The 22,302-nt window shown below is 39.2% G+C and overlaps 3 protein-coding genes across 6 annotated transcripts in view; 2 read left to right on the top strand and 1 right to left on the bottom strand.

The window, feature by feature from the left end:
- myripa (myosin VIIA and Rab interacting protein a) overlaps positions 1-15,005 on the bottom strand; it is a 27,607-nt gene extending 12,602 nt beyond the window's left edge. For both annotated transcript variants that reach the window (XM_079612608.1, XM_079612607.1), the window contains exons 1-3: positions 14,737-15,005; positions 12,768-12,927; positions 1,664-1,885 (exon numbers count right to left, since the gene is read on the bottom strand). In XM_079612608.1, the coding sequence (XP_079468734.1) occupies positions 1,664-1,885; positions 12,768-12,877 (332 nt within the window). In that variant the 5' untranslated portion in view covers positions 12,878-12,927; positions 14,737-15,005. The remainder of the gene's footprint in view (positions 1-1,663; positions 1,886-12,767; positions 12,928-14,736) is intronic.
- LOC306998479 (uncharacterized protein) lies at positions 14,228-18,149 on the top strand. 3 transcript variants are annotated; one of them, XM_079612611.1, is made up of 7 exons: positions 14,228-14,393; positions 15,964-16,412; positions 16,851-16,928; positions 17,208-17,285; positions 17,460-17,567; positions 17,674-17,767; positions 17,845-18,149. In XM_079612611.1, exons 2-6 carry the CDS (start codon positions 16,251-16,253, stop codon positions 17,722-17,724), a joined length of 477 nt encoding a protein of 158 aa, XP_079468737.1. In that variant the 5' UTR covers positions 14,228-14,393; positions 15,964-16,250; the 3' UTR covers positions 17,725-17,767; positions 17,845-18,149. The 3 variants fall into 3 exon arrangements, with proteins under 3 accessions (XP_079468737.1, XP_079468738.1, XP_079468736.1); XM_079612612.1 differs by lacking the exon at positions 14,228-14,393 and adding an exon at positions 14,467-14,564; XM_079612610.1 differs by lacking the exon at positions 14,228-14,393 and adding an exon at positions 14,544-14,564 and having other exon boundaries at positions 16,212-16,412.
- An 821-nt stretch (positions 18,150-18,970) lies between these two features.
- ackr4a (atypical chemokine receptor 4a) lies at positions 18,971-21,443 on the top strand. The gene is made up of 2 exons (XM_079612609.1): positions 18,971-19,096; positions 19,945-21,443. Exon 2 carries the CDS (start codon positions 19,960-19,962, stop codon positions 21,058-21,060), a length of 1,101 nt encoding a protein of 366 aa, XP_079468735.1. The 5' UTR covers positions 18,971-19,096; positions 19,945-19,959; the 3' UTR covers positions 21,061-21,443.
- Positions 21,444-22,302: the final 859 nt, after the last annotated feature.

A 22,302-nucleotide genomic window follows, 5' to 3' on the forward strand; every position in this document is an offset into this window, starting at 1 on the left:
AGTAAGAAATGTTGTTAAAAAGGCAAGAAAAAAAGACTGCTTCTGAGTTTAAAATATATATTTTTTGTACACTAAAAGCAGGAAATCTTTATTCTTATGGTCCTATTCTTAAGCCAAAATTGTGTATAAATCAACAATTATGTTAGTAATATTAAATTGAGAACCATGTTGTTATTATCTGTTATATTATCTGTTATCTGTTATTATTTTCCCACAAAAAAAGGCATTTTATTCTGTTAATGGAAAGTATTTGTTTATGCGTTTATGTAATTGACTAGACAAAATAAGCAACATATACTGAATATAGTACCAGAACGGGAATAAGCGTCAGTTTTATAACGTGACAACAGAGGAGATAAATCTAGAGTGGAAGTGTGTAGTATCAAAATTCAAGTCCACTGATGGACATAATCTCTGTTCAAGTGCAAGTGTGTATATAAGAAAGAGAAAAAACAACCCTTTTAAAAATAAATAAACATGATGTTTTGTATAGAACTGAAAGATTTTTGTAGGATGAAAGCTCGCAAAGCTCTTGGGTTTCATTAAAAATGTCACAGCACTATGGATTCACATCACATAGAAAGTCACCATTAAACACTCTGCTTCCACTGGTTAGCAAAATCAATGTAAACCTCAATTGCAGGAATGTATTTGTCCTTCTATATTAGCACAACAACATTTTCTGTCTTTGAGTAGTATTGTGGCCAACAGCACTCTGTGACATTTACAAAGGCTTCTGAGTGCATATCATGTCATGCTGTATACTTGTATTATACATAATTATTTTGATGACTGTAGAAGGGCTTTACAATGTAGTCTGAACCCTCAATAGAAGTGCCCTGTTATAAACAGTTATGGCACTGTCTTTCATTAAACCACGAGTATAAACGCTCAAACAGACGCTCAATATGATATGGCATGTCACAACAGAAACTGTCCATTCACAAAACTAGTCCTGAACTCTCAGGATCTTGTTTATGTTGTTTCAGTGGGAAATAATTGAGCTCTTTCAATTACAATAGATTTAGTTTAGATTGATTTAGAATAACTGTGCACTGTACTACATCATGCAAATTAATTGATTTTAAATGCATAAAAAAAACTTCTTCTTTTTTTACCAAACCCATATACTGTATAAAGAAAACAGATTTCAGTCATCAGTGTTTACTAGGAATACACAAACATCAATCTGGCTAATATGCTATACTATTTTGTCTAAATATTAAAAATAAAATTAAAATAAAATCAGTTTAATTACAGTAAATGTTACAAGTGAATTTAGGCATCACAACATTATAAACATTAAGATATAAAATATAAAGATTATATTTAGCTGTCTAGTTCAATTATTGGTGTTTTTAAATATTTGCTTTAAGTGAGCATTAGATGATGGCCAAAGGTAAGATGAATGTAAAAATACTGTAGAAATGAGCATGCAGAATTAAATATCCAATATTGACAAAAAAATAAAACAATCCCTAATATCAACCAATAACATTAATATGTTTCACTATATAACATTCATCCCTAGTTTTAACCCCTGATACCAACCAATAACAAAAGCGTCATGAGGCTTTAACCTGCAGGTGTTTCCCACTTAAGCCCCCTGACTCTCACTCTATCTCCAAACCACAACAGCTCTTGTTAGCACGACAATACTGACCTGGTCTTCTGGCAGGCGGAGCACAGCCAGCCTTTGTCCTTCTTACTGTAGGTGCAGCATCCCTTGCAGACGTTGTAGCAACAGTCCAGGCAGGAACGCTTGGGGTTGAGCAGGAAGGTGAAGGGAGAACAGCAGCGGATGCAGCAGCGCTCATTAAACCTGTGCTGCCGTGACAGCAGAACAGACCGACTGCCCTCCTCAACCAGCGCCTTCTTCATTTCACTAGAGAGAGAGAGAGAGAGAGAGAGAGAGAGAGAGAGAGAGAGAGAGAGAGAGAGAGAGAGAGAGAGAGAGAGAGAGAGAGAGAGAGAGAGTGAGAGAGAGAGAGAGAGCATAAAAAAGAAAAACATGTGATATAAAGTATGCGACTCTATAAAAATGATACATAAGCTGATGTATATTTGTCTGAGTTTAAGCAGGACACATTAAAAAACATTCATAATTAATCTCCATGTAAGGCGGGCTGTAGTGCCCTATAAGTGGATCATGTTCACATGACATCTGCGTGTTGACAGATGCACTACATTTGCCCTTCAACGTCTTAAATCTGTCTGGATTTCCAGCCGTACTGCAGCCTCCAGAGATGAGAGCAATTCTGCAAAATTGCTCTGACATTTAGCGAAGAGACAAGAGACCCAATACTATTTAGTAGAAACACTATTTGCAGCCAACCAGCACATACACACTTTGTTTGGATTAGGTCCATTAGATTTATGATGCTCAATTAAACAGATGTGCCTTTAGGATATGAATTGTGACCCTGGACCACAAAACCAGTCACATGGGTCAATTATTTGAAATTGAGATTTATACATCACATGAAAGCTGAAGGAATAAGCTTTCAATTGATGTGTGGTTTGTTACGATAGGATACAATTATTTGAAAATCTGGATTCTGAGGGTGCAAAAAAATCGAAACATTGAGAAAATCGCCTTTAAAGTTGTTCATTTATGTTCGGGATTGTGCTGCATTCACTCACAAAAATAAATGTTTTGTATATGTACGGTAGAAAATTTACAAAATATTTAAAAAATTTCCACAAAAAAATACGGAACATGATCTTTACTTAATATCCTAATGATTATTGGCATAAAAGAAAAATCTATAATTTTGACCCATACAATGTATTGTTGGCTATTGCCACAAATATATATACATACAGTACATACACACACACACACACATACATATAAGGTCTGTATATTACTGGTGAGAATTTTTAAGTGACTCTGGAGCTTACATCGATTCATTCAGCAACTGTCTTTATGAATCAGTCATTGAATCATTCACTCGTCAGATTCAGTCATTTCAAGAAAACTGATTCATTCAGTGCTGCTCAAAGATGTGCAACAGTTAATTCTGCTTTGACTTCGGTTGGAGCGGTACTGCAAAATTACACAAAGTAACCGGCAATAATGTGTCTAAATTTAAGTTAAGTTAAGATACAAAGTTTATCAAAGTGTTATCTAACAGCAATATCACACTGGCCTAAATATAATCATGACTATATGGCTGATCTGAATATCATCATGGCATTTCCTGCGGTTCACAAGTGTGAATACAGAAAAAAGTAATACAGAATATACTGCAATAATAAGATTATTAATTGTCAACTTTTATGAATATTGTAATTTTTATTGACCTTATTCATCTGTATAGTGAAGACATATGTGAACAAAAGGGAATGGTTTAAAAAATATATTCAAAATGTAATATTAAATTAAAAAGAATTAATGAAATTTAAATCATTTTAAATAATGTGTCATGATGATACATATTATTCTAAAAGTAAACATATGACTCACAGAGAAAGGAGCTGACAGGAGGGATGAAAAATGAGAAAGGATGCATTGTATTGAAAGCCTCTGCTTGAGGTGTGGCATTTACTTGTCTCTCCAAACAATGCCAATGCGTGAACAGATCGGCTCCAGTGAATACTAAGAGAGGGGAACTGAGGAAAATCTCAGCAGATTAAAAACAGACAGCCAGGAAATAAACAAAATGGAAAAGAAAGAAAACAAAAGACTGTATGATACACAAGCAAGTGTAATACTTCACATGGATACAAGTCTTGAGACTGTGGGCTTGGCATACATTTATGACAATGCATTTTTGAGTGTATGTATGCACATAGCAATAGTTTGGAGACATTTATTTGTGCCAAAACCTCCCTTTGAGAACATTTTGTGCATAAAAAACAACTCTTGCACTTAATCCAAGATGCATGTAGTTTGTAGATTAATCTCTAAATGTGACATTCAGACCGTACAGATCCAGACTAGAGATTACAAACAGCCTTCCACCAGTTTGTCTTGACTAAATCAGTGGCAAGATGAATTTAAAGTAGCAGAAGAAATGCACAAAAGATAAATAGCTGAAAGCATATACAGATGGAGCAGGATCTATTTCATGTTCCTACAATCATGTACTATGATGATACCCCATCAGGGGTCTTTCCACTGAACTTATAATTGGATACTCGGCAGGCCATTTCCACCGAGTTCTCAGAAACATGGTCTGTTGTTTACAAAGCAAACTGTTGGCAAAGAACAACAGAGGTGTCCTGTGCCAGTAGGTGCAGATCCAAGAGAATTTCTACAAAGTGACCCATGCCAGATAGCCAGCCTGGGCGCAGGTGTGATGAACAGGGGGAAACTGAATCCAATATGTTATACTAAGTCATCTATCAGAGCAGCATCTATTATTAATGACAGGTTATATATATATATATATATATATATATATATATATATATATATATATATATATATATATATATATATACACACACATTTTTGCATGTACATTATATTGTTGTGATGTCTAAATTCACTTGTAGCATTTAAATGGACTGATTTTAGTTTTAAGTGTTTTATTTGTGAATTTATTTTCTTTTTTCAATATTAAAATGTATTTTGTTGTTTTCTATGGGTTTTGCAAAGGCTATGCTGAGAGCTGTTACTGTACTGTTGTACTGTTAATTTTATAAACATTTACAAAAATAAAATGAACTTTACTTAGAGTATATTTATTTGTACAGTAATTTAGTCTAAATTAAATCTCATAAAAATGTTGCATGATGATTTAGATCTTCTCTGTACACACAAGAAAGAACAATCTCAATGAGCCAAATCTACTGTTGTGTTATGCAGCGCAAAGATTCCAGCAATGTAGCAAACACATGCCCTATTCCTGGAACATCTTGTTAACACGGATCAGCAGTGGTATTGTAACACAATAACGCATAGCAGTTGATAAAACAATATGTGGTATGGGAATATATATATAATAAATTGCACTTCAGAGCAATGAAAGAAAACATGTACTAATCTCATATGTGAACCTGGACCACAAAACTAGTCACATGATTCACATTTTTCATTAAGCTGAAAGTTGAATAAATAAGCTTTCCGTTGATGTATGGGTTGTTATGATAGGGCAACGTTTAGCCGAGATACAACTATTTGAAAATCTGGAATCTGATGGTGCAAAAAATCTAAACATTGAGAAAATCGCCTTTAAAGTTGACCATTTATGCTGGCGATTGTGCTGCATTCACTCACAAAAATAAATGTTTTATATATTTACGGTAGGAAATTTACTAAATATGTTCATGGAACATGATCTTTACTTACTGTAGTATCCTTATGATTTTTGGCATAAAAGAAAAATCTATAATTTTGACCCATACAATGTATTGTTGACTATTGCCACAAATATACCCGTGCGACTTGTGACTGGTTTTGTGATCCAGGGTCACATATGACAGGGCTTCAAATCTGTCAAATGCAGTTATGGCTAGTCTTTTTATGGAGATTCAGCATAGACAGAACTGAGACAAAACTAGTTCTCCAATTTAAATAGACTCTCAGGAATCACATTAGATTTGGATGCCAATAAAGAATGTCTAAAAACATAAGCCAAACAAATAGTTATATAGTTGTTGTATGCATTACATAATAAATGGATAAGCATGTAATAAAATAAAATGTCTTGTCATAATTGTTTATATGGTCTTAGATCAAAATGACCCAGTGTCTAGAAGCCAAACTGCCTGTGCAGAAACAGTATGTTCAGTGTGCAGTTCCATCACATGCAATCACAAAAATATCAGAATCTGCCATCTGTTTGAAATATTTGGTTTAATGAACTGGAAAGTCATGGATGAGTGCATGGATAGATGGAGGACTCTAGGGTTTCTCTAGATGGTTTCCAAAAGCTGATTTAGATCTGTGGTTCTCAACCAGGACTTCACATACCCCAGAGCCAATTTAAGTAGGTCGCAAGGGGCTTTTGGAAAATGTGTAAAAAAATATATAAAATAAATATAAAATAGAAATCATGAAGAGACAATACAGCGCATGATACACACATTTTTGGCTCATTCACTTCCATCCTCGTTACATTCTCTTAGTCTTTATCACTGTTAAACACAAACTAAAAATTAACAATTGTTCTTGTCAGGGGTTATGTTTAATATTTTAAGAACAGGTAGGCTATATGATGCCTCATCAATGCATTTAATTGGTATCCAGGTTTTCTTTTAACTACATTTCAACTAATTTTGCTTAGCAAGTCTCTCTTTGTGAATTTTCCTCCCCCTACTCAGAGGGTATTTTCTAATAATCTTGTTTTTGTGCCCTTCCATTCTCTGATAACTCACTCAAGTCCTGTTTGAAATTCAGAGATGCTCACCAGGTGTCAGAGAAGATATTGAAAAGCTAGATGCATGCAGGCAGAACACACTTGGGAAAAGAAAAAAAATGCTGTCTGCATTAAATGAGATGGTTTAAGGGTTTTTATAGAATTGTGGGTCTTAGTAAATAACTGTTTTCATCAAATAAAAAAAACATATTTAATTAATTTGAACTTTAAAAGCATTTATAAAACATTAACTGACTATCAATATGGTAGGGTTGTATGGTACAGATATAACAGTGTTGTCACATTGTTAATGTGTTTTCTGTTGTTTATCATGGACTTTTAGTTTGTTTTCCATCTTCAGTGTTTTCATCATCTCTGTCGTCATTTTCATTAGTTCATTTTCGTCACCTGTTTAGTTAATCAGTTAATCACCCTTCATTGTCTTCACCTGTTGTACCCTCGTCATCCTCTGTATTTAAGTTCCTGTCTTTCTCCCTTCAGTTGTCGGTCAATGTTTGATTATGTTACAGTGTATCGTGAGTGTTTCCGTTTTGTGTAAGCTTTATTATAGTAAAAGTTTGAATTGGAGCTTTGTGCCTTTGCCTTTGTCTTCATCCGCACCATACCCGTGACAGATTGACCGACCCAAAAACGCTATGGAGGCATTTCTGTTCAATCAGAATGGGAGTTCATTGGAGGAGTTTGTGGAAGTTTACCTACATCTTCATCAGGATGTTTACTGGGAGGAGGAGTTTTTGAAGCAACGGTTCTGGAGAGGACTTGATGATCCACTAGCCCAGATATTGCTGCTCAGGGACTTAGATAGACCTTTTATTGAGTTTATGGACAGAGCTCTTTGGGTGTGTGGTTCCTCACTCACTGTGGGAGACATCCAGCCAGATCTTCGCGTCCAGCCAGATCTTCGCGTCCAGCCAGATCTTGAGCCCGCTGACCCTGCGCCAGAGCCCTCGTCGCTGCCCAGCACAGAGCCCTCATCGCTGCCCAGCACAGAGCCCTCATCGCTGCCCAGCACAGAGCCCTCATCGCTGCCCAGCACAGAGCCCTCATCGCTTCCCAGCACAGAGCCCTCATCGCTGCCCAGCACAGAGCCCTCATCGCTGCCCAGCACAGAGCCCTCATCGCTGCCCAGCACAGAGCCCTCATCGCTGCCCAGCACAGAGCCCTCATCGCTGCCCAGCACAGAGCCCTCATCGCTGCCCAGCACAGAGCCCTCATCGCTGCCCAGCACAGAGCCCTCATCGCTGCCCAGCACAGAGCCCTCATCGCTGCCCAGCACAGAGCCCTCATCGCTGCCCAGCACAGAGCCCTCATCGCTGCCCAGCACAGAGCCCTCATCGCTGCCCAGCACAGAGCCCTCATCGCTGCCCAGCACAGAGCCCTCATCGCTGCCCAGCACAGAGCCCTCATCGCTGCCCAGCACAGAGCCCTCATCGCTGCCCAGCACAGAGCCCTCATCGCTGCCCAGCACAGAGCCCTCATCGCTGCCCAGCACAGAGCCCTCATCGCTGCCCAGCACAGAGCCCTCATCGCTGCCCAGCACAGAGCCCTCATCGCTGCCCAGCACAGAGCCCTCATCGCTGCCCAGCACAGAGCCCTCATCGCTGCCCAGCACAGAGCCCTCATCGCTGCCCAGCACAGAGCCCTCATCGCTGCCCAGCACAGAGCCCTCATCGCTGCCCAGCACAGAGCCCTCATCGCTGCCCAGCACAGAGCCCTCATCGCTGCCCAGCACAGAGCCCTCACCGCTGCCCAGCACAGAGCTTCCGGCACCGCTGGTCCCGTCCAGTCCAGAGCTTCCTGCACCGCTGGTCCCGTCCAGTCCAGAGCTTCCTGCACCGCTGGTCCCGTCCAGCCCAGAGCTTCCTGCACCGCTGGTCCCGTCCAGCCCAGAGCTTCCTGCACCGCTGGTCCCGTCCAGCCCTGAGCTTCCTGCACCGCTGGTCCCGTCCAGCCCAGAGCTTCCTGCACCGCTGGTCCCGTCCAGCCCAGAGCTTCCTGCACCGCTGGTCCCGTCCAGCCCAGAGCTTCCTGCACCGCTGGTCCCGTCCAGCCCAGAGCTTCCTGCACCGCTGGTCCCGTCCAGCCCAGAGCTTCCTGCACCGCTGGTCCCGTCCAGCCCAGAGCTTCCTGCACCGCTGGTCCCGTCCAGCCCAGAGCCTTCGCCGCTGGTCCCGTCCAGCCCAGAGCCTTCGCCGCTGGTCCCGTCCAGCCCAGAGCCTTCGCCGCTGGTCCCGTCCAGCCCAGAGCCTTCGCCGCTGGTCCCGTCCAGCCCAGAGCCTTCGCCGCTGGTCCCGTCCAGCCCAGAGCCTTCGCCGCTGGTCCCGTCCAGCCCAGAGCCTTCGCCGCTGGTCCCGTCCAGCCCAGGACCGCCTTCGCCGCTGGCCCCGGTCAGCTCAGAGCCCTCTTCGCCGCTGGTCCAGTCCAGTGCTGACCTCCCCAAGAAAATTTTGGGGGGGGGCAATAAGTCCTCTGAGGGGATCGTGGAGGCCCTTCCGACACGGTCGCCATGGCCGCCCGAAGGGTCTTCACCGCCATGGCCGCCCGAAGGGTCCTCACCGCCATGGCCGCCCGAAGGGTCCTCACCGCCATGGCCGCCCGAAGGGTCCTCACCGCCATGGCCGCCCGAAGGGTCCTCACCGCCATGGCCGCCCGAAGGGTCCTCACCGCCATGGCCGCCCGAAGGGTCTTCACCGCCATGGCCGCCCGAAGGGTCCTCACCGCCATGGCCGCCCGAAGGGTCTTCACCGCCATGGCCGCCCGAAGGGTCCTCACCGCCATGGCCGCCCGAAGGGTCCTCACCGCCATGGCCGCCCGAAGGGTCCTCACCACCATGGACGCCTGAGGGTCCGTCTGCTCCGCCATGGCCACGCCCTCATCCTGCTCCGCCCTGGCCACCTGCACGTCCTGCTCCGCCCTGGAGGCTTCCTGCTCCAGATCGGCCACCTGTTCATCAGCCTCCAGGGCGCCCACCCTCCCACCCCTTTGGATGTTTTACGGCGCGAGGACGCGCCTGGGGGGAGGGGGGGGTTCTGTCACATTGTTAATGTGTTTTCTGTTGTTTATCATGGACTTTTAGTTTGTTTTCCATCTTCAGTGTTTTCATCATCTCTGTCGTCATTTTCATTAGTTCATTTTCGTCACCTGTTTAGTTAATCAGTTAATCACCCTTCATTGTCTTCACCTGTTGTACCCTCGTCATCCTCTGTATTTAAGTTCCTGTCTTTCTCCCTTCAGTTGTCGGTCAATGTTTGATTATGTTACAGTGTATCGTGAGTGTTTCCGTTTTGTGTAAGCTTTATTATAGTAAAAGTTTGAATTGGAGCTTTGTGCCTTTGCCTTTGTCTTCATCCGCACCATACCCGTGACAAGTGTAGGCTGTAGGCCAGTGGTCAGCAATAATATCTGGCCCGCGCCCGCAGCCAGATTATTTTAATTAAAATGATACACATTTATTATTCACAATATGGAAAGAGGAAATAAAACATAGTTCGTAAAGAGCATGACTCAAAAATGGGCTTATTCAAGTCCTTTTTTATTTTTTTTAGGGCTGTTAAACGATTTATCCCGATTAATCGGATCCAAAATAAAAGTTTGTGTTTACATAATAAATGTGTGTGTACTGTGTATAATTATTTTATATATATAAATACACACACATGCTTGTATATATTTAAGAAATATTTGCATATACTGTATATAGATTTATATATAATTTATATATATATAAATATTTAATATATAAATAACACATTTTTCTTAAGTACATGCACGTGTGTGTATTTATATACAAAATAATTATACACAGTACAAACACATTTATTATGAAAACACAAACTTTTATTTTGGATGTGATTAATCAAGATTAATCGTTTCAACAACATAATTTTTTTTGTTATTTTTATCCATTTTGCATCTCCCACATATGTGTGTTTTAGCAAGGCAACACGCAAGATGCCGCAATAAATCGGGAGACATGTGGGTCAGACATGATCTGACAAGATCACTTCATTAAGTTTTGTTTTTTTAGAAAGTGTTTCTTTAAAGTACATTTTGTTTTGTATAAATTGTATCTTAATTTTAATCAATGTTTCATCAACCAATTGCCTGGGTTTAATAAATAAGAAGCAAATATAGCAGACAATATAATCAGGACGTGGAGGCGCTGGCACGATCACTTGCATTGAACGTGAACTGGAGCTCGTCTCATAAATGAACTGAAACTCAGTGTATAAGCTGCCTCACAGACACGAGAAATATATATATATATATATATATATATATATATAAATATATTTATTTATATATATAGAAAGCTTGAAATGTCTACTTTACAAAACAATTCAAAACGAAAAGAAACAGACTACTCTCTGGTTAAATAATCCGTATGAAATGTGCATTTCTCTCTATTTTTTTTTTTACAATAATCGCACAACCTATTCGACATTATATAATTAAATCAACTAATCGAATATTTGAAAATCGTGACTCATCCCTAGTCATAACTGCTTTATTAATGTATCCAGTGTAAAACTCTGTAACACAGAGTAACAGCTTACTACCAGTTACAGAAGACACTGTAACAGTCTGTCATAGGTAATTCTAGTTACATGTTTCATCAATTAATTTCTTAAATTATCCTTTGACTATGTTCTGGCCCGCCATCTGCTGACCCCTGCTGTATGCTAATCAAACCCAATACTCTTCATTGGATAAATAAATTACTGTTTCCTGGAGCTCTGAAATAACTAATGCATACTAAACATTGTAACATTATAATTATAGAGGATCTGCGTACAGCTGAACATCCATCTCAAGTGATCCAAATACAAGTGGACAGCCAAGACAGATCTTCACACTGGCCATTAATAACACGCATCTCGAATGTGTCTCCTGTGTGCACTTGTGATCAGAATTTGAGGAGTCTTTATTTGTGACTACATAAAATACTTGCCAGTGTGTTTCTGCTTTTCTTATCTAAACTGCCTAAAAGCATGAAATCAACTACACAGAGTTTTGTAGTTGTTTTTTTCCAAATTATTCCTTCCTGTTCCAGCAAACAAGCATTTCCAACAACAGAGTGAGAGATTAGCGCGGGCAGAGTGCTTGTCTGCAGGTCAGATAAAATCCTGGTACCAAACAAAGTCATTAACCAAAGTGTTTTTATCACCCCAAAGTACAGTGATGAGTAATGTGTTTCTCTGTGCCAATGTGCCATACTTTTTTGAAAGAAAGACAAAACAATGGAGGAACGAGGGGAAGAGAGAAGGTCAAACAGAGATCACAGGCTAAATACATTAAACACACTAAATAAAGATAATGGGTTATGTTCCATTGTTTGAGACACTATACTGAACGTATAGCTTATATAATATGCATCTAAACTTATACTTACAAAAAAATGTAAGGTCACAGGAGGGGATTTGTGAATAGCAGTGAAAATAGCAACTGACCCCGTAGGTCACATGACAGTGGCAACATGGTGGATGTATGAATTTCATTCATACTTCATTCAGACTATATAGAACATACTTTTTTAATAGTAACAAAGCAAGTTTTAAACCAAATGTACCTACTATAACAGTATGCGATTTTGGACACATGCAGCAAGGGTCTGAAAATAGTACCTGTGAAGGTAGAAATATTGGTCTCATCCGACCAAGACACAACATGAATCTGTCTCTCCTGATTGATAAACCCTCTATACTGTATCTGTATCTAAAGGTCAGAATCAGATTCCCTCAAGGCTGAAACCGTATTCATGGTGGGCTCAGGGAAGTGAGTCACAAATAAAGTGGGAAGGGAGGGCCCTTCCTGTCATTTTGTTTTAAAGTATGACAAAGAATGACGGGAACTTCCTCATGCTCTCTATCAATGACTGGAATGCCATTTGTGTGACATCACGAGGGAGACAATGCTAAAATAGATTGATTAAAATAGATTTTGAAAATCTTTGAAAAGTGGATTTTCTTTTTCTTTTTCTGAAAGAAGTCTCTTGTGCTTAACCAAGGCTGCATTTGTTGGATCAAAAATACAGTTAAAACGGTAATACTGTGAAAAAGTATTACAATTTTAAAATGGTTTTCTAATTTATTCCTGTGATGGCAAAGCTGAATTTTCACCAGCCATAACTCCAGTCTTCAGTGTCACATGATCCTTCAGAAATCATTCTAATATGCTGATTTGGTGCATTTCTTATTGTTATAAATGTTGAAAATATTTATGCTGAAAGCACATTATTATAAATATTTTTTGTAACAATCTAAAAGTCTTTACTGACACTTTTGATGAATTTAGTGCATCCTTGCTGAATTAAAGTGTTTATTTCTTTATCTATTTTTTTTTAAAGAAGTGTACTATTACCGGCACTGTATATACACATTATACACACATTATTATGTAACCAAAGTAGTTCTGAGCAGAAGGGTGCATGAGACTCACATGAGCCGCGTCTCCTCCGTCTTGCGCAGCTGCATGTCCCGTTGCACCACCTGCATCACATGCTCAGCCTCCACCTCCGTCAGACCAGAGAGATCCAGTTTACGCCCCATCCTTCACCTCTACAGAGCTAATAAGATACCTGCCCTGTCCCGACTGTTAGCTGAGGACAGTAATGGAAGCAAAAAAATAGTAATTTAATTAATAATAAAAAATACAAGTAAAAATAAAAAAGCAGCTGCGTCACTGACTTTGTAATGTGTTTGAACAACTTACAGATGTCGGATATTGTTTGATGTATAAGATTTTCTATTTCATACATTGACATGGATTGGTTAAAGCTACAATATGTCATTTTTTTCGCCGCTAGGAGTCGCTAGCCACTTACAATAACAGGCGTAGGTTGATGACGCATAAGCGGAATTATGGAACTTGTCGTCATGCCGAAGGATCTAATAATGTTTATGGATGATGAGTGAATACATTGATGTTTTTAACATGACTGTGGTTTAAAGCAGGTTCCAGGGATAACGCGGATATTACGTCATTGACAGGCAACAAGTGAACAGGGACAAGCTATTATTTAAAATTGGGAAATCTTTGGGATATTGTAAGTATACAACTGCAGGAAATATATCACAAGTGATTTTTGGATATTTGATTACATTTAATGCTTCATAGTGGCAGCTCTAGTTGCAGCTGGGATGTAAATCTGAAGACAAAACAATTTTAATTCTAAAATAGTTTCATTATGAAATCAACATAATACAGTCTATTGTAAAAGTCCAAAGTACAAGCTCTTGCATAAGGATGTTAAATCAGCCTGCAGCTGAAATAAGGCACACATATTGTGATCACAACAATGCCATTTTTATCCACTGCTGTGGATGTGTTCTTTAATATTATATCTGAGACCACTATTATAATTCTGCCATTTCATTAAAAAAAAAAAACCTTTTCAATGGTAGGCTACCACATGCCTGGGTTTAGGAAAATCAAAATGGAAGCTATTTTTAGGAAGCTAGTGTTTCCCAGTGTTGTGTTAACTTTTTTTTATTAAAAAATTGTTTTCGCTAATTGAAATAAAGCTGAAATATAGCCTATATAAATATTGAATGCAAAACCCAAACTTAAAAATGAAAAAAGTTGCTTTGGCAATCAACTTAAATAAAATATATTTAAGTTAAAGTACTAAAATGAAACCTAAATAGAAATAAAAATAAAATAAAAAAATACAGAAATAAATGTTCATTCAAAATATGAATAAATATGATAATAGTAGCCTATATAAATAATACTAAAATAACACAGGTGTCCCAAACACAACAGTTTAAAAAACATATACAAATAATTTTTGTAGGCGCACTGTAAAACTAACAGATCTTTCACAGCAACCTCGAAACCATCTGCTGAGCCAACAATGAAAGCAAACACAAAGCTTTTGCCCATGAGCTAGTATAACTACAATTCATCTGTCAGAAAGTGTCAATGCATTAAAGGGACAGTTTGTCATCATTTACCCTCAGCTTCAGTCACCATGAAAGTGAATGGTGCCTGAACCTGTCATTGTGCTTATCTCCTTTTGTGCTCCACAGAAGAAGAAAATACAACGTGCTGAACAACATGAGGGTGAGTATGATGACAGAATTTTAATTCCTGAGTAAACTGTCCCTTTAAACCAGACTTTGAGACTGCTTAAGTCGACGTCGAGCTCTCAGAAAGAAACAGAGACTACAGTATGATCACAACAAGCTGTTCCTGCTGAGTTTGGATTGCAAACCACTTTTCTACAAGATGCAGGTCTATTCCTATGAGACAGCTTAAAGTTATTACAGGCTTTATTTGCTGTAATGCGACTAATTTAAAATATGGATATAATACAAATTTAAAAAAAAACATACTGGAGTGGATACATAGAATTGTTAGGCTATATTGGGAACTTGGGAAGAACTAGTTTAGATGCGAAACTTACCGTCGCGTCTCTTCACGTCAGCTTTCTTCGACCAGCGACTGTCAAGCTGTCAAGATGTGAAGACCAAATCATTATAAATGTCCGCAGACCGCTTCAAATCAATACGGTCGGCTTTCAGTGTCTTTCGGACATGTTCGAAGTTAACCTTTTGACAAGTTTGAAAAAAGATATTCAAGAGAGTCTTAAGTGAAAAGGCACAGAAACAGAGCGCGTGCGTAGCGGGCGCTTGTACCTGCTGTGGTCTCATGCCATTTACGACCACGAGACCTAAAATCTGCCCACCTCCGGTTAACCAGGAGACTGCGATGCTGCAACAGGGCTGCTAATCCACTTTTTGGACGTGTTGAACGGCGCTGATACCATATTGAGAATAGTTTGTTAGTAGTAAGAAGATTAGTAGGCTAACATTAATTAAAATAGGCCTGATTTGAATTAATCCAAATAACCTGTAAATTTTTATCATAAACAACAATAATGATGATACGATTAATTGATGTATTTTTGTTTTGTTTTGTTTGTAGGCCTATACTTGATTTGATTTACAGATTTTTAATTTATATTGTGCATGATTTATTTATTTAAATTGTTTTGTTTAGACTGTTAGCCTATCTATTATGTTGCCTTGTGTTCTTTACTGCCAATCTTTAGAAGAGATTTTAATCTTAAAAAGATGCTATCCTGTTAATATAAAGGTTACAAACAACACAAATTACCAATTTAGAGACCCACCCATCCAGGCAGTTTAACATGAAAATAATGTTGCACTTATTAAAGAACATCTTCACAGTTAAATCAATGTTTAAACCAGTCTAAGCTCATTTTCTGGTCTTGATCAGTTGGTTAGTTCATCAGTTGGATGTTGTTGTAATAATTTTATATGAGTTTTGGTCACTTGGTCAGACTAGGAGACCAGCTTAAACCAGCTAAAAGCAACAGACTATCTTAGACTGTTTTCAGCAGAGACGTATATGGTCCTGTTTTGCTGATGCTTATTCCTATGTCCATGTCACTGATCTGCAAATTCAGACTGTAAGGCAAGTTAATATTCCAGCATTTTCAGACTTAAGCTTGGTCACATGTAGATCCAGTCAGCTGGATTGAACACAATGGCACAGAAAGGGCTAAGTACCCTGAGTTTTTCCTCCTCCTTGCTCTTTCTCACCACCCATTCTGAGACTTACTTCTTTTCAAGATCACTTTTTACTTCATTGTTTTCCTTCGTTTCAGGAACAAATTGTATTCCGTCATCTATTTTCCTGCAATGAAGTTATAAATCAATAGCAAGACCGAAAGTTGGATGACAAAACACAGCCTTAAGAGATAGCCCCTCAGCCACACAACTCACTCATAATAAATCATCTTGTGTGCCAGTATTAGACAGCAGATCATTACATGCCTAAGCAGTGTGTTTTGTTGTTCAAACCTGCAATTTCAAAACATTTTCGTCAGGGAAAATGTTACTGCCCCTTTTTTAGACATCTGGTAGTGATTGTGTGAGTAGCTATAAAGCAGAGATGAAGTGCACTTGGACTGCAGAAAGCAGCAAGATGAAGGGCAGTGTGCAGCTAGGGCTGTTGTGTCTCAGCCTGCTCATCTCCAGTCTTCATGGGGAAGTCGAGACAGATAGCAAGGAACTCTCTTTACATTTTGAAGAGCCAGATCTTCATCAGCCTGAGGTGAGGGATAAACTTTGCTGGCAGTACTTTACTGAGGTCAATCGGTTAAAAGGACGTTTAAACGTCTGTCATCATTTACTCACCCTCAAGTTGCTCCAAACCTGTATGAGTTTCTTTCTTCTGCAGAACACAAAAGAAGATATTTTGAAGAATGGATGCTTGAGGGCGAGTAAATGATGAAATAATTTTCATTTTTGAGCAAACTATCCCTTTAAGGGGCATTTTTTCTTGTGGCATGATTTTTTTTTCTATAAAGTGATAGAATGCATCAATGACCTAATTTCATTAGCAATTATGCTTAAAATACTTCAAAGTCATTATTAAGCAGTTGTCATTTTTTGACTGAGGTAATGATAGACAATAACCATGCTGACTGGTAACAAAATTATATTTACATTTCTTTTGATAATTACTCTTTTAACAATTTTTTTGAAAAAGATGAGCGGAGTACGACGACAGACTGTCTCCACAGAGAAGGAAGATTCAGCCAAGAAAGAAGTTGTTGTTCCATCAAGTGTAAGTACACATCTAATAAAGCTTGTGCAATTGCACAACTTGTGAGATGATTTTTCCAGCTGCAACTGTTTCACAATGAAATAACCCTACAGGGTTTGGATGATAATCAAGCTCTCTCTAGATGACTACTAAAATGCCAGTTTTACATTACAAAAAATAACATTTTTAAAGATTTCACCTGCAGCTATATCTGCCCCCACTTGTTCCACAATGCAGACATGGTCATGTAAAACATGTCACCAGAAAATGTATATTTTCTTTCTTATTAATGATCTAAAGGAGGACGGCAAGATTAAGAGAGGACAAAGGCCACATCCAGGAGCTTTCACCCTTTTAGGAGGCGATAAATATTCGGAGGTATTCACTATCCTCTATTATGCCATTAAATTGTGAAATAATATAAAGGCTATAGATAAATGGAGAAAAAGGTTGAGTTATAAAGCATTATCAACTCAAGCTTCACCAGTTTAATGATTTTATATTCTAGAAATATGTTGACTTTACACTGAACTCATCATTTGGTTATCTCAGTTAAAGGTTTATCGCACCAAGAGGCAGAGCAAAAGCAAGAACAAACCAAGAAAACGCCTCCCGGGATTTAACAGCCTTTTAGCACATGGACCTCCTCAACTTCCCATGGTATTCTCTATCCTCTGATCGCCCCGTCAACGTGCCATTTTAACACATTATATTAAAGATATACACTGAATTGCTTTACACTGAACTTATCATTTGCCTAACTCAGGAGACTGCCCGTGACAAAAGGGATGAAGGTGCCAGAGGAAAAAGCCCCTGACCAGGAAATTAAAGCATTATACGCATTCAAGGCTCCTTCCCAGGTAACAGATTGTAAGATATTTACAGAATAGGGAAAAATGGTACTAACTAGGCTTAACAGAATGTTCTCTCCTTACAGGTTCCCGGAATCAGGAAAAATATGGATTGCATATATAGAGCCATGTTTCATAAAGAGCGTTTCAGCCTCAGGTTATGCTTGTGAAAGTAATCATTTATCTTTCTATAGCTTTCTGCTTTTTCTATTTAGTTGAGTAATAATCTGAAATGGATTCTCCAATTTCTGCAAGTCTAAAAGGTATCACTAGGCGGCAGTATTTACCCAAGAGATGAGCACTCAAGCCAGTTTGGCTTTTCACAATGTTTATTTGATGTCTGTTGATCTTTATCTCTTAATAAAAATAAAGAATTTGTGTTTAAATGTCACTCTTTATTTTGTATAACTTTCCATAGAGGTTTGGCTGTATTGTGTGGTTTAAGGGAGTAGTGAAGAATGAAAAGGATGACATGTTGATATTGTCAAGCATAAATAGTCTGAGAAGCTATGTGTGTGTTAATGGATTCTGTGAGATGTGAACTGCATAACTATCACTCCTCTTTTGTATTTAAGTGGTTCTGCCAGTTAAATGTGCCAGAAAAGTTGTTATCCTGAAGAAGCATGCAAAATAATAATATGTTTCTTGCCGGGAACTTGTCAAAACACATTGGCGGTCCAAATTAAATAGAAAAGCAACTTCCTTATCTGCATAATCCTTGATAATAACACCAAACTATTTCCTGTGCATTTCACTTTGTTGCTATTTAGGCATCTAAAATGTGCTGGAATTTTTTTTTTTGTATGCAATCACAATGAGGCAAGTATGCAGTACCACTGCCTTCACACTGAACCCAGAAAAGCAACCACACGCAACCGTGCAAAAGCAACAACTTGCTCTTACACAGGTATATACAATGAACAGATGTTAGACTACAAAAAAGTCAACAGCACTTTTTTCTCAACAAAAAAAAAAAACAGTTCTGACCAAGTTATAGCAGACTTTAAAAAAAAAAATGTGTTTAACAAAAATACACAAAAAAATTATGTGTATGCATAAGAATATCCAAAATGACCATATTCAAAGAAATAAGGTTCCAAATGAATATGCTGTGGCTGTGCATTACATTTATGCCATATGCGCTCTGATGTTGTTAAAACAAATGTAAAGGCATGTCTGTGGACAGTTGCTGGAGACGCACATTAGATCAGATACGTTCACAGAATGGTGAGGTGTGGGAGTACAGCTCTGCATGCATGAGTCACAGTAAACAGACTCAGTTCTCACAGGAAGAGCAGGCAGAAACAATCTACTCAGCCTTCAGGCAAAGCCTACAAGGTAAGAGAAACATTGTATTATCAGTTTCAGAGAATTATTTTGTTTTTAGACAGAAGTGATATGATCCAGATGTTGGCTGCTGAAATTGCATACTGTTTGTGAGATAAGTCTTGAACAGAAAGTATGCAATTGTGCGAACATTAAGTTAAACAGCCATGAACTGTATTCAAATGTGCAAATCTGGTATTTGGTAAAATGTGCAAATCTGGTATCATAATTATAGCATTTATCAGATCTAAGTTGTTTAATGTTCCAAATTACTGAAAATAACATGTTTGTGTTCAAGCCTAATTGAAATAACACTCATTTACGGTATAGCCTTTGACTAGTTTACAGTATGATGTCAAAACATTTGTTTCCAGAACTTCTGCGTAATAAAATTTAAAATATAAAGAATCAAAGATGTTACGATTTCCACTTTTTCATATACACATATATATATATATATATATATATATATATATATATATATATATATATATATATTTAAAAACACTCTCTATGGAAGGGGGGATGTTTAAAGAGAAACTAACTAGTTTTGAGCACATGTTGGATTACACGGGAAACTTGGAAAGGATTTCCAAAGCTTAACTGATATGCATCTCTAGTTTCAGTTTATCTGTGATTTTAAGCATGCATAGAAAAAGGGCACTTGATAAAAGGAGAGTGGGAATGTTCGGAATGAAGGTGCTGTTACACGCCTGCAGCAATGGAACTGTCTGGTAGCCATATGCTTTTTCTCTGCTTTTCTGGAAGAAAGATCAACACTACATCTGCTTGATAATTGCTATGTCTTTTTGTACATAAAAACTAAAAACTTTCAAACGAATCATTGTTTTTAATTTCAGAGCTTTAGAGGAAGAATGGAGGAGATCTCAGAAGAACATTACTATGACTACCCCGAGTACGAAAACAACAGCTCCAACTTCAGCTACGATGATTATCAGACCATCTGTGAGAAGGGCGACGTACGCTCCTTCGCGAGGATCTTCCTCCCAGCTGTTTTCGGGTTATCTCTAGTGCTAGGTTTAGCAGGGAACGCTCTGGTTGTGGCGGTGTACGCGTACTGCAAACAACTGAAAACGATGACAGACACATTTATACTTCACCTGGCTGTGGCAGACCTTTTGCTGCTCCTAACCTTGCCCTTCTGGGCTGCAGATGCAGTCCAAGGCTGGAAGCTCGGGGTCACCGTCTGTAAACTCGTATCTGCCCTGTACACCATCAACTTCACCTGTAGCATGATGCTCCTGGCCCACATCAGCATGGATCAGTACCTGGCTTTGAAGGCGGGAGTCAGAAACAGAGGCCTTGCGTGCGCTTTTCAAAAGAAGCATTGTGGAAAACTCTGTTTGGTGGTCTGGACCGTTGCATTTTTTCTTGGAGTCCCTGATTTGGTGTTTTCAACGGTCAGGGAGCTTCCTCATAAAAAAAGCTGCATTGCAATGTATCCGTCAGACATGGCGCTCAAGGCTAAAGCTAGTTTGGAGGTGGTGGAGGTCATGATAGGCTTCTTGCTACCTTTGTTAGTGATGTTGTACTGCTACGCCTGTGTAGGCCGAGCCCTATTGAAGCTCCCTCAGGAGAGGAGGTGGAGGAAGTGGAGGTCCATCCGTGTGCTGCTGGCGATGGTGGGAGTCTTCGTGGTCACGCAGCTGCCCTACAATGTGGTGAAGTTTTGCCGGGCCGTTGACATCATGTATACGTTTGTTACTCACTGTGGGGTTAGTAAAGAGCTGGATAGGGCTACTCAGATCACAGAGAGCCTGGCATTGACACACTGCTGTCTAAATCCTGTTCTGTACACTTTCGTCGGTTCCTCCTTCAGACAGCATGTATTGAAGTGTGTCAAACACTTTGGAGACAGGGGGAGAAGGTTGGCACACGCGAGAGAGCAACAAGAAGTGAATATCTCCTTGAATTCTCATTCACAGTCCCAAGACACCAGTACTTTTTCCATTTGAACATAGTGAAGGAGATGGTGTAGAATGTTTACCAGCCTGTTGAGGTTTTGCACCATCTGCCCCTTGGCGAATATGTAAATAAAGTGGCTTTGTTTTTAGTAAAAGAAGACAGTATTTTGAGCAATGACTAGACTACTTTCATTAAAGTAAAAAGAACGACGGAGTGAAATGAGAGACATGAGAGTAGCACCCGTACTAGTAGCTGACTGATGGTGCGTTAAAGCTCTCATGGGAAGTTCATATAAGTTGGGAAGTTGTTTTTACCACATCAGATGCGTGCGTTTAAGTCACTTTTTAGTCAGAGCAAGACAGCTACCTACCTTTCTACAATAAATTCTGTGAAATTCTTAACTCTACTATGACAAGTAAAGAATAAAAAATGCACATCAATTGTTTTTAATGTTTTTATTTCAAAAAGTACTTTATGCTGCCTGATATTGCACACTGGTATTTATCATATTATTTTAATTCTAACAATCATAAACAAACTGGCTTTTTGTGCAAATAGTTCTACGCGTTTACTGACCTTTGTTATTCTTCGAGTTATCTATATAGCATCAAATGAATTGTAGGTCTTGCACATTAATCGATCACTTCCGCATTACCAGATGTGGATTCCAGCTTCCGTTCACTGACCCTCAAGTCGGAAACTTTTTCAGAGTTTCCCATTTTATAATGTGGTAGGTTGATAGCAATCATGTGCATTCAACTCATAAATATGATATTTAATTGCAATAATTGCAATTGACGGAATTTTCCGTCATTTAAGATACAACGCTTCCCCGGCATTGAAGCAATAGGCCCTATGCACCGCTGCACTACTTCCTGAACTTGTGCAGGCATCTTTGTTTCCTGTCTGCCAGGATTGGCCAAACTGATTAATCCAGGTGTGTCTGACCAACAACAATAATCAGACACACCTGGATTAATCAGTTTGGCCAATCCTGGCAGACAGGAAACAAAGATGCCTGCACAAGTTCAGGAAGTAGTGCAGCGGTGCATAGGGCCTATTTGGACTTTCCTTGTTTTCACTATGGGGCGCTAAATTAGGCTACGCAACTTCTGAATGAGTAACGTTACATAATCTCCGGATCAAAACACAGGCAAAACAAGAGCAAAAACCAGCGATAAAAGCATTGTAGTCTTTTGCTGCAGTCTGAGAAAAAACGTGATTTTCTCAGCTTTTTGTTCAAAATGCCTGCTTTGGACAGTTACGCAGACCCGTCCCGGACGAGCATGTGT

The sequence above is a fragment of the Phoxinus phoxinus genome, assembly GCF_949152265.1.
Source record: "Phoxinus phoxinus genome assembly, chromosome: 5".
In the NCBI taxonomy this organism is placed as follows: domain Eukaryota; kingdom Metazoa; phylum Chordata; class Actinopteri; order Cypriniformes; family Leuciscidae; genus Phoxinus; species Phoxinus phoxinus.